We start from the raw sequence: 14,785 nt of genomic DNA, 5'->3' as shown, positions 1-14,785 counted from the left end.
AGAAATAAGAATATACCAAAGCTGCTCAGCCTCTAATGTAAATTATATTAATCATCTTACAGATATTCATACTGTAACTTTCCTTTGGTTGATTTCAACTAGATTCAGGTATATGTCATTTTTGGTACCTGTATTGGTTTAGAATATATGATTTTAAGATCTTCCAACACCATACTGAAACTTTTTTTTTGAGGGGGAGAGAGACAGAGAGAGAGAGAGAGAGCGAGAGAGAGAGAGAGAGAAATTGAGCACCGAGACCCCCATGTGCAGCAGAACGGGGTTGGGGGTGGGGCGGGGACAAGGGGCAGAAGGAGAGAGAGAGAACTTTAAGCAGGTTCATGCCCAGTGTGGAGCCCACCTGCAGGGCTGGATCTGAGGACCCTGATTTCATGACCTGAGCTGACATGAGTTTCATGAGTTGGACACTTAACCTGCAGAGCCACCCAGGTGCCCCAATGTAATGAAAACATTTCAGTAAAATCATGCTTTTTCTTTCATTAAAAAAAAAAAAAAACTATTTATGGGGCAGCCCAGGTGGCTTAGTGGTTTAGTGCTGCCTTCAGCCCAGGGCGTGATCCTGGAGACCCAGGATCGAGTTCCATGTCAGGCTCCCTGCATGGAGTCTGCTTCTCCCTCCCTCTCTCTGTGTCTATGATAAATAAATAAAATCTTTAAAAAAAAACTATTTAAAATTGCATGAGTTTTCTTTATAATAAATATAACAGTAAGTCACAAATTTGAAGTATTCTGGTTCCTTTTTAACTTTCAAATTAAACTTTACAGTCATATTTACTCCAAATATGTTTTTAGTACCAATAATAATTAGACAAATTAAAATTTTGATTTTGATTCAGCTATTGTGTGTAACTTATTTATGATTAGCTTCATGTCATTCTTGTTATACCTTCTGTATGCCTGAACTTTAAGCATTTTGTCTTAAATAATTTTGTTCACATATAATAATGTAACTTGTTTTTGATACTTGAATGACAAGTGATTATGATATAACCAACAGAACAAAAGTATTTTAAGAATTATCAGGGGGATCCCTGGGTGGCTCAGCCGTTGAGCGCCTGCCTTCAGCCCAGGGCGTGATCCTGGAGTCCCGAGACCGAGTCCCACATCGGGCTCCCTGCATGGAGCCTGCTTCTCCCTCTGCCTGTGTCTCTGCCTCTCTCTCTATCTCTCTCTGTCTCTCATAAATAAATAAATAAATAAATAAATAAATAAATAAATAAATAAATAAATAAAATCTTTAAAAAAAAAGAATTATCAATGTATTCAACTATTTTAAATTGATTTTATTTATTTATTTAATTTATTGCCAGTCTGTTAGCATCTTTAATTATAGTTTTGCATATACTGCTTTTCTCAAGTCAAATAGTTTAAGGAGATAAAGAAAAAGGCTACACTAAAGAAATTTAAAGCTGAATTATAAAAAGCACAGTAGAGTAAACTAAGCTCTTGAAAAGCATTAGGGATACAAAAATTTTATGTCATAAAAAAAAGAAATTTTGTCATAACTTTTAGTCCAGGTTATTTTTATTTTTATGGCAGACATACACAGAGCTTTGCAGATACCTGTTTTTTTTATGGTCAGGTGTGGCATATAATTTATTTTGCCTTCCTCAAGAGATCAGTAGTACAGTGTCTCTTGTGTATTATGTGCCCAATAAATAAATGACTGTTGATCGAATAAAGATAGGTGATGTGCCATTAATCAATATTTGAGTTTCCTTCTAATCAGTTGAATGATTAAAAATGGACAAAAGATCTCAGAAGTTGATACTTAATGCATGTTTCATCTTTTTTTTTTTTTTTAAGTCCCCATAGTCACCTAATTATCCATGTTCATTGGGAACAGGGTTTCAGAAAGTTCTAATCTAACCTGTCTATTTTAGTTAGTAATTTTATGCCTTCTAGCAAAACTTTTACAGCAGTATGAGTGAAATTGACTACTTTGCGTTTACATTTTCTGCCATTGTGTCAGTGTGAGACAAAGATGAATAACTTTTGCACTGTTTAATCTGTTCTTAAGATTCAAGTATTGATGTTTTAAATTAAACTGTATAAATAATATATAAATGTATACCTGTAAAAATTAGTTTAGTAATATATAGAGAGTAAAAGGTTATGTTATTTTCATGCATCTTAACCCATTCTACTTCATTAAGATAACCTATTATCAAGTGTTTCGGATATATCCTTTTGACCACTTTCTATAGCATTTTACATGTATATACTAAACATTTTACATTTTGTCATTAATTATATTTTAGCATTGATATTAATATAGCCAACAATGTAACATTTAATCATTATTGAAATTATATCTATAGAATCCCTTCTTTTACTTGACAGTGTTTCTTATCAGGTCTTTCTATCACAGTGTATTATTCATCTACCCCAATAGTTAGTTTTGTAATCTTACAGTTGAAAAAGAAAAGGTTCCCTTTGAGCCTTTGCAGAAATAAGTTCCATATCAGTAAGTATTACCAAACAATAAGCAAGTGTAATAATATTAGTGGCAGGCCAGTAATCTCAAGGCAAATTCAGGGTTTTTTTTGTTGTACGGCTTAAAAAAAGTTTTTTTTATTTTTGATGTTGGTGAGATAATCTCTTTAGGTTACTAGTGACTTGGAATAATTCATTTTAGTTTTCTTTTGTGATTTCTAATAACACTCACTTTAAATAAAATGATAAAATAATTGGTTAGAATTTCAGAATTAAAAGATGTCGAATCAATCAACTATGAAGGTAATTTATTTCCAGGCTCTCATGTAACAGATGACAAAATTGAGCCCTAAAATTAAATGGTTTGCTCCAGGTTGATAGTGAAGTTATGACTACGAATCGTTCAAATCAAGAGTCTTAACATTGTACTGTGCATTGTCTTCAAGAAATGTTTTAAACATTTAAAAAGTACTACATCTAATTATATCCCATTATGTTTACCAAATTAAAACTGCGTAGATTTAATAAAAGAAAGTAGGAAACAAAATAGTTTTCATTGTTTCATAATAGAGAACATATAATGATATAACACATTTATATATCAGATTTTAATGTTGATGTCAAATGGTAGAGAGTTCATAAAGATTTCATAACTATATAGAATGATAGGAACAGAAACATCAACTATAATGAAAACCAATATTATTCACTTGTGGGAATTTAATGAAGTGTAACTAAGATTAGCAACATTTTGTATGTCTGTAAATGTATTTTTAAGGGAAAACCTAACCTTGTGTGTGATGATAAATCACATTACAAAGCTATCAACTGTTCCAAAAATGGTTTACTACTGACATCTGCTGGTGTAATGTGGTAATAAAGGCAAAAGTATCTCCTGGAAGTAATTTCATGGAAATTAAGTGTGAGACAAAGAATCTTTGTGGGCAAAATTGTTTTTTTCAACTATCATTTACACTTACAATTAAAAAAAAATGTGTTTTTGGGTTCCCTCTCCCATTGGGATTTGACCAAGTGTATTATTCTGAAAACAATATTAAACTTTATCCTTTTTATCCACAGTATGAAATTCTAACCAGAACCTGTAGCATTAGTTGTGTATCACTTAAGTTGATATGATGCTGCAATTTTTTCCCTCCTCTTTCCTGAACCTTACACGTAACCTTGCAAATGCAGAGATTCAGTAACTATGTTTGAGTCATACTATTTATCCCATTTATTGGGTAACTGTAATAGAAAAGTCTGTACATGACTTATATGCATTAAATTTGTGCACACTCAAAAATTAAAATGAGATTTTATATTAAACAAGGATTTCCTTATGAAGAGAAATGACTGGGTTTTTTCCTCCCCTCCAGAACAGATGTTCTGCACTATAAAATATGGAGGAATAAAATACACTCAGTCCTGTATATTTTTTCTATTGGCACTTATTTCCTAGGTGATTGTATCTAGTCCTATGGATTTCAGTTATACTTATAAGTGAATCACACCTCTTGATCCCCAAACCTGTACAGCAGCTCCTGGCTTCATTAACATTTCCTTTCATAGATTACATTCATCTCAAACTTATCATGTTCAAAATAAAACTTTTATTTTTCTCCCCAAACCTGTCCCTCTTGTAGTCGTCCTCACTTCAGAAAATGGACATTTTACCCTTCTGTTTGTTCCAATCAAAAATATTTTAATAATCTGTAAATTTTCTCTTTCTCTTGGACTCCACATTCAAACCATCAAGAAATTCCACCAACTCTGCTTTTGAAATGCACTTTTAAGTCTTAACCACTTATCTCTACCTCTACTCTACTGCCTAATGATCTGGTCAAGCCACAGTCATCTTTTAGGGGGGCCTAATTAGCCTCCTTGCTGTTAACCTTGCCTTCCTGTAGTTCCTTTTCCAATGAGGGGCCAGAGATTATGTTAAATTTATGACAGGTCTTTGTCACTCTTCTGCTGAGAACCATCCAGAGTTGTTGTTTTTCCCATGGTTAAAGGGTCTACAAGGATTGTAGTAGACCACTCCTCTCCACCACTAGTACTGTGACCTCCTCCTGCTCTGCTCCAGTTACAGTAATCTACTTCCGTGATCTCCTTCCATTCCACACGAACTGCTCATCAGGGACTTTCTACCTGTTCTTCCTTCAGATAGATACTCGTCCCTTGTTTCTCTAAGGCTGCTGATCACATCATCCAATTTCACCTTCTTGGAGAGGCCCTTCTGAACCACACGATGTAAAATAAGAAGGCCCGACTCCATCTCTTTCTCCTCTTCCCCTGCCTCCTGTTTTGCCACAGCAATTTTCACCACCTGATGTATTCACTTGTTTTGTCGTACCTTTCCCTGACCTAGAATGTCAGCTGTATGGAAACAGATTCTCTGTTGTCCGCTGTTAACCTCCTTAGAACTAAAACTAGTGCTTACACATAGTAGGCAGTCGGTCAGTATTTGTTGAGTAAATCAGTGAGCCTTAATACATGAATGGAGAAAGTAATTTGATTTGCATTATAATAACTGAATCCATTAAATAGTGAGGCACCTTCTAAGGGGATCTGTTCTGTATAAAGCTTTCTGTGCATACCATACTTCTTACATTTAACTCAGATTACGATAGTGTTTCATAGTTAGGCTAAGGCTCAGACAGTACTCTTGGTATAAAGATGCAGGGCGATATTACTATTTTAAAGATTCTTCTTGGGGGAATAATTACTTTTTTGTTCTTTTGACATAGACATCTGACCCTCAATTACATTAACAGACCTTATACACATGAATGGAAAGAAGAATAGCCCCTTTTGAATTCGGGCTAAGACTTTATCAATATGAAGTGCTTCCCACAGGGTTTTGGTGAAAGAACCAAACTTCCATCATAATGAAATTGCAAATTCATTTGTACATGCCCTTTTTTATTTGAAAGCTACTTTTTGATGTTTGGTCTGCAATTAGATTTATTGTTTAAGGTCACAAATATGCAATCATGACTAGACCTAGTTGTCAGAACCCTTTATCTATTCAGCATTGCACAAAGATAAATGGCTATCTTTTAACAATAACATACCAAAGCCAAAATTTGTTCCCATTTGTATATAATCTTTAATCAATCTGCTGCTTTCTTTTTTCCAGTCAATAGATGCATAGCTTACCCCCTCACCCCCCACCTACCTAGAAATTGCCAAATTATGGGTTTTAAATTACTGAGAAACACTTTCTTCAGATGGAAAAAGATAAGTTTAAGAAGGTTAATGCTATAATTTTCCCATGCATATTTTTAGCCCAACATATGAATTCTTTTGCCTTTACCCTCATTCTGTGTGGGGTGAATAATTATGTAGTATGTTTGCTAAATTCTGTGATTACATTTCTCGCGGTCAACAGGACCATGAAGTAGATAATTTTGCTTAATTACAATGAATTCTTAAGTGTTTTAAAAGATCTCTGTACACACAAATTAAATTCTTTTCCGAGATTCTATGTGTCCTCCAGTAAAAATGTCTATATTTACACTTGTTAAGATAGGAAATTCATAAAAATATAAGAAATCTGTATTACCTTTCATACAAAAGGTATACTGAGAGAATTGCCCAATTAGATTTGAGGCTGTACTTTTTCTCCAAGAAAGTCCAGTGTTTAAAATTAACATACATTTGAGCATCATTGTATCACCAATCTCTACAGTTTCTCCAAAGGATTCTGATACTAAGTATCCAACAATTCTTTAGTAACTTTATCATACTTGTAAAACAGGCCACTAAGAGTAGCATAGTAATGTCCCCATTTTAAAATCTTGTTTAAAATTTTTTTCTTCATTGTCATGCAATTTGAACCTTCCCCCTAACTAAAAGGAATACACTGTTTCAGAAGGAGGTGTAAGAGAAAACCACAGCTGTTAAGTCAGAGGAGCTTTTAAAATTTTTTCCTGAATTCTAACTACTCTTTATTTTGTGACCTCTTGGTAGTTGCTGCATTTTGGAAGAGGCTCTGCCCAGCTATGGAATAGAGAAATACCTACTCATAGAGGTGTGAAATAGTTAAATGAGACAACACATATGAAGTGCCCAAAACAATGCCCAGCAACAGTAAATACCCAATAAAAATTACTTGAACTCCTGCACCTGTACCCCCCTCCCGCCCCCACCGACCTCACGCTGTTGCTCATGCTGTGTTATCTGTTCTGATTGGACTTACTCAGAAGTTAAAACTCTTGAACTAAACTTGAAGCCTTTTTGTGCCTGCCGACTCTACATTGCTCTGCATTCACTGAATTAATAAGTAAGAAGTCAGGACCTTGAATTGACCTATTCATAATACCCAGCAGGTGTATATGGCCTTTTCTTCTCAACAAATTGCTCCCCCAGGGATTGGGCAAAATGAATATTCCACTCCCAGCCTTCATTTTAAGTCCACATAGAACCTTTTAGAAGATACACTTAAATCTCTCTTTGACCTGGAAATATAAGAGTTGAGCCTTAAATGTTGATTTGACATAGGAAATTTTAATCATCCTGTGTAAGATGGCTTGCTTCATTGTTTGTTGCATTTGTACTGCTCAGATCAGTGTCCTAAAAGAATTTCACGTTTTAAAAACAGTTTCAGAAAAAATTTTAATAGCTACTTAGTATACTACTCCATATCTTAAAGATTGTCACTTTATCATTTTTATTATTTTAGGTGCAAAGATGGTTTGAAAGGATTTACATTCTCTGCTCTTAGGTAAGTGGTATATTTTATTTAATTTTTTAAAAAAGTAATGTCACTTGTACATAATTACAGTAAATGTTTATCGACTCAGTTTTCTAGTTGAAAGTAATGGCAGAAATCACATTTTTATGATTTTGTTAAAAGAATAATTTATTGGATTTCTTTTCCCTTAAAAAATCAGTCAATCAACAACTATTTTGGGGACCTATTGTAGGTCCCATATCATATTACTGGGTGTTAGGAAAGAATTACAAGAACTCTCCAAGGAGCATTAGAAAGCCAAAGCTACATATGAACAATTACTGCAAAATTAAGTACTGAATTGTGTAGTACCACATTATAGGCTTCATTAGGACAGGGCTCATGTCAGACACATTTTCGATCATAAGCTTCATTAGAGTCACTAGAATCTGCTTTTCACCTTGTACTCCATCTCTTACCATAGTTACTGCCAGATGGTCATAGATACTGCAGGAACATTGGTTAGCAGCACTAGCATTGTATTTATTAGGTCACCAAGATTTTCACATGGATTAGGAAATTTTCACAACAGTTCTGTGAGATGGATATTTTTATGACCATGTGACATGAAGGAGAAATTGAGGCTTAGAATACTTGACTAATGTCACATAGTGACTTCATATACTTACTTGAAACTTAATGCCTTTCCATTTTATATCATAAATGTTCCTATTTTATTCTCCTAAGTACATATAGTAGATGCCTAGTGAAGACTAGGTATGTAGTACTTTTATAAGTATAGGAGGGAAAAACTAGGGTAGGCTTCGATACACTAGGAAAAGATTTCATATGACTATCTTATTGGATTATTCTGTGGATTAAATTAGTTAATGCATGAAAAGTGTTTAGAACTGTGCATGGCACTTAGTGCTCAAGAAATGTTGACTATTATTGTTGCTAGTATTCTTATGGGGATAAGCCTTAAACTGCACTTGAAGGATAGCTTTAGAGAACCAGAAGGGAAGAGGAAGAACCTTCTGGGTAGATGTGAATAATGTTAGCAAAAGCATGAAAATTATAAACATGAAACATGAGATAAAAGTGGGAAAATCAACTTAATTGGTATGACAAATTTGTATTAGGGCCTGTAAAGGTTTTATTTTTAATAATGGTCAGAGCAGGGCAGGAAGACCTAAACAAACAAACAAAAAAAGACAAATTTGAACTTGATAAGATTGGCAGTAGAGAATGACCAAAGAGTTTTGAGCAGAGTAGTTGACATTGTTTCAGAAAGATTAGTCTGACCACAGTATTTGGGACACTGTAAAAGAGAATCAGAAGGAAGAAAGATGAAATGATAAGGACTGAGATTTGGGCAATAGTGGAGGATTAAGAGAAAGAGGCAAAGTTTAGACTTGGCATAGAAGGAAATGAAGACCTACTAATATTTTCCTTCTTCCCTTTCTCCTCCAATTCTTGCTATGAGCCAAGTATTGAAACCTAAGTACCTGGAAAAAAAGGTGTTATTAATAGAAAATCAGGTGGTATTCAAGGAAACTAGCTCACCCCACCCCATGTTGACAGCTAGGTATCATTCACATCCATGTAAAAAAACTAGAAAACAATCCAAAGACAGGCAGAACAAACTCCACAACTAAACGTAGAAAAGAAGCTGCATCTGAGAGGTTAGAAAAGGTAGAAACAGTGATTGGAAGCCGCCCTCAGGAGGGAGGGAGCTGCAGATGTAGAGAGGGAAAAGAAACAGTTTCTCATACTGGGGAGCCCAAACTGGAAGACAAATTCCTATCACATCTGGCTTTGAAAACCAGATGGGCTGAATTCCATGAGTTTGTATAACCACCAGGATTTGGAGCCTGGAGCTTAAAAAGTCAGCTGACTCAGTACTGAGCAAGATGGGAGAGTGAGTGATATTTGGGTCCTGCCCTTAAAGAGACAGCAGCCCATGGAGAGGCAACATAGGAATGACAGTTTGCACAGTGCCTGGGACAACCAGGAGGAAGATCTCTTTATACTTATTTCTAGTGTATTGTGGGACTTCTCTGGGAACAAAGGAGCTGACAGGCATCATTTTCCTCATCTATTGCCCAGAATAAATGCAGGGCCACCTGTGGGAGACACTGCACAGACACTTGCTACCTAACCTTTTAGCAGAGTGCCTTGCACATGCATTCTGCTGGGGAATGGCCCACTCTGAGCCTGCTGACCTCAGTCCTGGGCTCAGGGCACATTTTGCTAATCTCACCCTCAAGACCCTCAAGCCCTCTTGTAGTCTTGCCTCCTTAGATCTTGCAGCTTGTCTCTCACACCACAAAGAGCAAGCAAAGCCCACAACAGGCAGAGTGAGTGAAGATGTCTGGACTGAAAGAAAAAGCAACTCAGACACAACAGCAGGGCACAACACAAACAGGAGATTCTCCTGAAGTACCAGGTTCTGGTGAATATGGGACACTAAACTGCAAGGCACTAGAGAACCTCTTCTTTATAAGCCACTACTTTCAAGAGCAGTAGGTGTAGCTGATTTTCCTAAACACAGAAACTGATGGAGAGAGATAGACAAAATGAAGAAACAGAGGAATATGTCCCAAATGAAAGAACAGGACAAAATCACAGCAGATTAAGTGAAATAGAAATAAGTATGCTTTATAGAGAATTTAAAGTAGTGATCATAAAGATACTCACTGGACTTTCAGAAAAGGGTGGAGGACATCAGTGAAACCCTTGACAAAGAGATAAAAACATAACAGAGATAAAGAACTCAATAAATGGGGGATCCCTGGGTGGCTCAGCGGTTTAGTGCCTGCCTTTGGCCCAGAGCATGGTCTTGGAGTCCCAGGATCGAGTCCCGCACTGGGCTCCCTGAATGGAGCCTGCTTCTCCCTCTGCCTGTGTCTCTGCATGTGTCTCTCTCTGTGTCTCTCATGAATAAATAAATAAATCTTTAAAAAAAAGAGTTCAATAAATGAAATTAAAAATATAACAGATGGAATAAATAGTAGATGCAAAGGAACCTATAAGTGACCTGGAGTGTAGCATAATGGAAAGCAATCAAGCTGAATATGTGAGAGACAAATACTGCATAATGAGAATAGACTTAAAATATTCAGTGACTCCATCCATCATAATAACATTCACATTATAGGAATCTCAGAAGGAGAAGAGAGAAAAAGGGGGGCAGAAAATATATTTGAAGAAGTAATAGCTGAAAGCTTCTCAAATCTTGGTAGGGAAACAGAGATCCTGATTCAGAGGCACAGAGATTCTCCAACAAACCCCCAGACAATAAGGAGGTCCACATCAAGACACATAGTAATTAAAGTGATAAAAAATAATGATAAAGACTTTTATTTATTTATTCATGAGAGTTACAGAGAGAGGCAGAGACACAGGCAGAGAGAAGCAGGCTCCATGCAAGGGGATGATGTGGGACTCGATCCTGGGACCAGGATTATGCCCTGAACCAAAGGCAGATGCTCAACTGCTGAGCCACCCAGGCGTCCCAATAAAGAAAGAATTTTAAAGATTGTAAATGAAAAGACAGTTACATACACAGGAAACCCCATAAGGCTATCAGCTGATTTTTTAGCAGAGACTTTACAGGCCAGAAGGGACTGGTATGATATATTCAGAGTGCTCAAAGAGGAAAATTCTGCAGCCAAGAATTTTCTATCCATCAAGGCTGTCACTTGGAAGAGAAAGAGTTTCCCAGACAAACAAAAGTTAAAAGAATTCATGACCACTAAATCAGCCCTACAAGTAATGCTAAGAGGGACTTTGTAAGAGGAAAACAAAAACCATAAATAAGAGTAAGAAAAAAGCAGGAAGCACACACACCCACAAATAAGTAAATCTATAAAAGTCGGTCAAGAGAAGCACAAAATAAAAGGATATAAAATATGATACCAAGTATCTGAAATGTGGAGAGGGGAGGAGTAAAGAATGAGTTCAAAGGTAAGTGACCATTGGCTAAACGTAGACTGCTATCTGCAGAAGATGTTATAAATAAATCTAATGGTAACCACAAGTCAAAAACAGTAATCGTAAAAATGAAAGAATAAGGAATCCAAATATTTTGCTTAAGAAAGCCAACAAATCATGAAAGAAGAGAGCAAGAGAAGAAAGGAACATAGAGGAACTATAAAAATAGGGGCACCTAGGTGGCTTAGTGGTTGAGCGCCTGCCTTTGGCTCAGGTCGTGATCCCGGGGTCCTAGGATCAAGTCCTCATCAGGCTCCCCATGGGGAGCCTGCTCCTGTTTCTGCCTATGTCTCTGCCTCTCTCTCTGTGTCTCTCATGGATGGATGGATGGATGGATGGATGGATGGATGGATGGATGAATAAATAAATAAATAAATAAATAAATAAATAAATAAATAAATCTTAGGAAAAATAAGCTTAAGTAACAAAATAGCAATAAATGCATGCATATCAATTAATTACTTTGAATGTAAATGGACTAAATGCTCCAATCAAAGCACATTGTGATGGAATGGATAAAAAAGCAAGATCCATCTATATGCTGCCCACCAGGGGACTGAGACTCATTTCAGACCTAAGATGCGTGCAGACTGAAAGTAAAGGGATGGAGAAACATTTATCATGCAAATGGAAGTGAATAGAATGTCTGAGTAGCAACTTATATTGACAAAATACATTTTCATACAAGGACTATAACAAGAGATAAGGAAGGACACTATATAATCATAAACAGTACAATCAGATAAGAAGGTATAACAATTGTAAATATCCATGAACCAACATGGTTCATAATACATAAAGCAGTTAATAACAAAACATAAAGAAAATAATCAATAGTAATACAGTACTAGTAGGGGAACCTCAACACCTCATTTATATCAATGGATAGATCATCCAAGCAGAAAATCAACAAAGAACCAGTGATTTTGAATGACATATCGGACCAGATGAAGTTAACAGAGTCAAAACACTCCATCTTAAGACAGCAGGATGCAGACTGTGTTCAAGTACATGGAACATTCTCCACAATAGGTCACATATCAAGTCACCAAACAAGTCGTAACAAATTCAGAAAGATTGAAGTCATAAAAATACATCTTTTCTGACCACAATGCTATGAAATTGGAAATCAAGCACAAGAAAAAACATGAAAAGCACATAAATACATGGAGGTTATATAACATACTACTAAACAATAAATGGGTTGACCAGGATATCAAAAATGAAAAAAAAAAATACGTGGAGACAAATGAAAATGCAAACACAGCAGTCCAAAATCTGGGATACAGTCAAAGCTGTTCTAAGAGAGAAGTTTATAGCAATATGGGCCTACCTCAAGAAACAAGAAAAATCCTAAATAAACAACCTGACCTTACATCTAAAGGAACTAGAAAAAGAACAACAAACAAAACCACAAACCAGTATAAGGTAGTGAATAATAAAGATTAGAGCAGAAATAAAGTAGAAACTGAAAAAACAATAGAACAGATCAGTGAAACCAGGAGCTAGTTCTTTGAAAAGATCAACAAAATTGATAAACCATTAGCCAGGATTCACAAAAAAAGAGAAAGAGGACTCAAATTAATAAAATTTTAAATGAAAGGGGAGAAATAGTAACTGATAGCACAGAAATACAAAAAGATTGTAGGAGTATGTTAACGTATGTGCCAGTAAACAAAAGTCCAGGACCAGATGGCATCACAGGAAAATTCTACCAGACATTTAAAGAAGAGTTAACATCTATTCTTTTTAAACTATTCCAAAGAATAGAAGAAGGAAAACTTCTTAATTCATTCTGTGAAGCCAACATTACCCTGATACCAAAACTAAAGATGCTACAAAAAGAAATATAAGCCAATATCTCTGGTGAACATAGATGCCAAAATTCTCAACAAAATATTAGCAAACTGAACCCAATGATACATTAAAAAATCATTCACCAGAATCAAGTGGAATTTATTCCTGGGGTGGAAGGGTGGTTCAGTATTCACAAGGCAATCAATGTGATTCATCATATCATTAAAAGAAGGAATAAAAACTACATGATCATTTCAATGGATGCAGAAAAAGCATTTTACAATATAGAGCATCCATTTATGATAAAAATCCTCAATAAGGTAGAATTAGAGGGAACACCACAACATAATAAAGGCCACAAAAAAATCAACACCTAATATAATACTCAGTGATGAAAAATGGAAAGCATTTCCCCTAAGATCAGGAACAAGACAGGGATGTCCATTCTCGCCATTCATATTTAACATTAGTACTGAAAGTCCTAGCTACAGTGATCAGAAAAGAGGAAAGAAGAAAAGGCATCCAAGTTGGTAAGAAAGAAATAAAATTTGCAGATGACATGATACTATATATAGAAAACCTTAAGGACTTCACCAAAAAAAAAACTGCTACAACTGATAAAGGAACTCAGTAAGATTGCAGGATACCAAATCAACATATAGAAAATCACAGTATTTTTATATACTAATAATGAAGCAAAAGAAAGAGAAATTAAAAAAGCAGTCCCAATTGCACCAAAAATAATAAAACGGGAGTAAACTTAATCAAGGAGGTAGAAGACTGAAAAACTATAAAATATTGTTAAAAGATGTTGAAGATGATGCAAACAAGGGGAAGATAATCTGTGCTCATGGATTGGAAGAACAAATATTGTAAAAATGTCCTTCCCAGAGCAATCTACAGATGTAATGTATTCCCTATCAAAATGCCAACAACATTTCCACAGAACTAGAACAAATAATCTGAAAAATTTTCTGGAACCACCAAAGTCCCTGAATAGCTAAAGCAATTTTGAAGAAGAAAAGCAAAGGGTCCCCTGGGTGGCTCAGTTGGTTAAGCTCAGTCAGGTTAAGACCTGACCTTCGGCTCAGGTCATGATCCCAGGGTTCTGGGACGGCCCCCCCCCCCCCCCCCCCCCCCCCCCGCATCAAGCTTCCTGCTCAGCAAGGAGCCTGCTTCTCTCTCTCCCTCTGTCTGTTGCTCCCCCTGCTTGTGTACTCAGGCTCTCTCTGTCAGATAAATAAATGTGAAAGAAGAAAGAAAGAAAGAGAGAGAGAGAGAGAGAGAAAGCAGAGTTGGAGGTGTCATAATTCCAAACAAAGCTCTAATAATCAAAACAGTATGGTATTGGCACAAAAATAGGTACATAGATCAGTGGAACAGAATAGAAAACCTAGAAGTAAACTTTACACAATTATATGGTCAGTTAATCTTTGACAAAGCAGGAAAGAATATCCTGCTTTTTGTGGGAGTGCAAACTGGTGCAGCTATGCTGGAAAACAGTATACGGGAGATTCCCCAGAAAGTTGAAAATGGAACTATTCTACAGTCTAGTAATCACAGTACTGGCTATTCACTCAAAAAATATGGAAACATATTTGCATTCAATTTATTGAATTAATAAACATATTAATTCAAAGAGATACATGTACCCTTATGTTTATTCCACATTATTTACAATAGCTAAATTATGGAAACATCCCAAGTGTTCATCAAGAGATGAATGGATAAATGGATGTGGTGTGTGTGTGTGTGTGTGTGTGTGTGTGTATGGAGTATAATGGAATATTATTGAGCCACAAAAAAGAATGAATCTTGCCATTGCAACAACATGGATGGAGCAAGAGAGAGTATAATGCTAAG

General features: G+C 35.8%; 1 protein-coding gene across 4 annotated transcripts in view; it reads left to right on the top strand.

Moving 5' to 3' along the window:
* The window catches only part of TMEM135 (transmembrane protein 135), a 286,961-nt gene that overhangs the window by 251,817 nt on the left and 20,359 nt on the right, over positions 1–14,785 (top strand). For all 4 annotated transcript variants that reach the window (XM_038568356.1, XM_038568357.1, XM_038568358.1 and 1 more), the window contains one exon: positions 7,139–7,180. In XM_038568356.1, coding sequence (XP_038424284.1) covers positions 7,139–7,180 — 42 coding nt within the window. The remainder of the gene's footprint in view (positions 1–7,138; positions 7,181–14,785) is intronic.

The sequence above is a fragment of the Canis lupus genome, chromosome 21 (assembly GCF_011100685.1).
Source record: "Canis lupus familiaris isolate Mischka breed German Shepherd chromosome 21, alternate assembly UU_Cfam_GSD_1.0, whole genome shotgun sequence".
Taxonomy (NCBI): domain Eukaryota; kingdom Metazoa; phylum Chordata; class Mammalia; order Carnivora; family Canidae; genus Canis; species Canis lupus.
The sequence above is the reverse complement of the archived record's forward strand: the minus strand, read 5'-3'. Positions and strand labels throughout refer to the sequence as shown.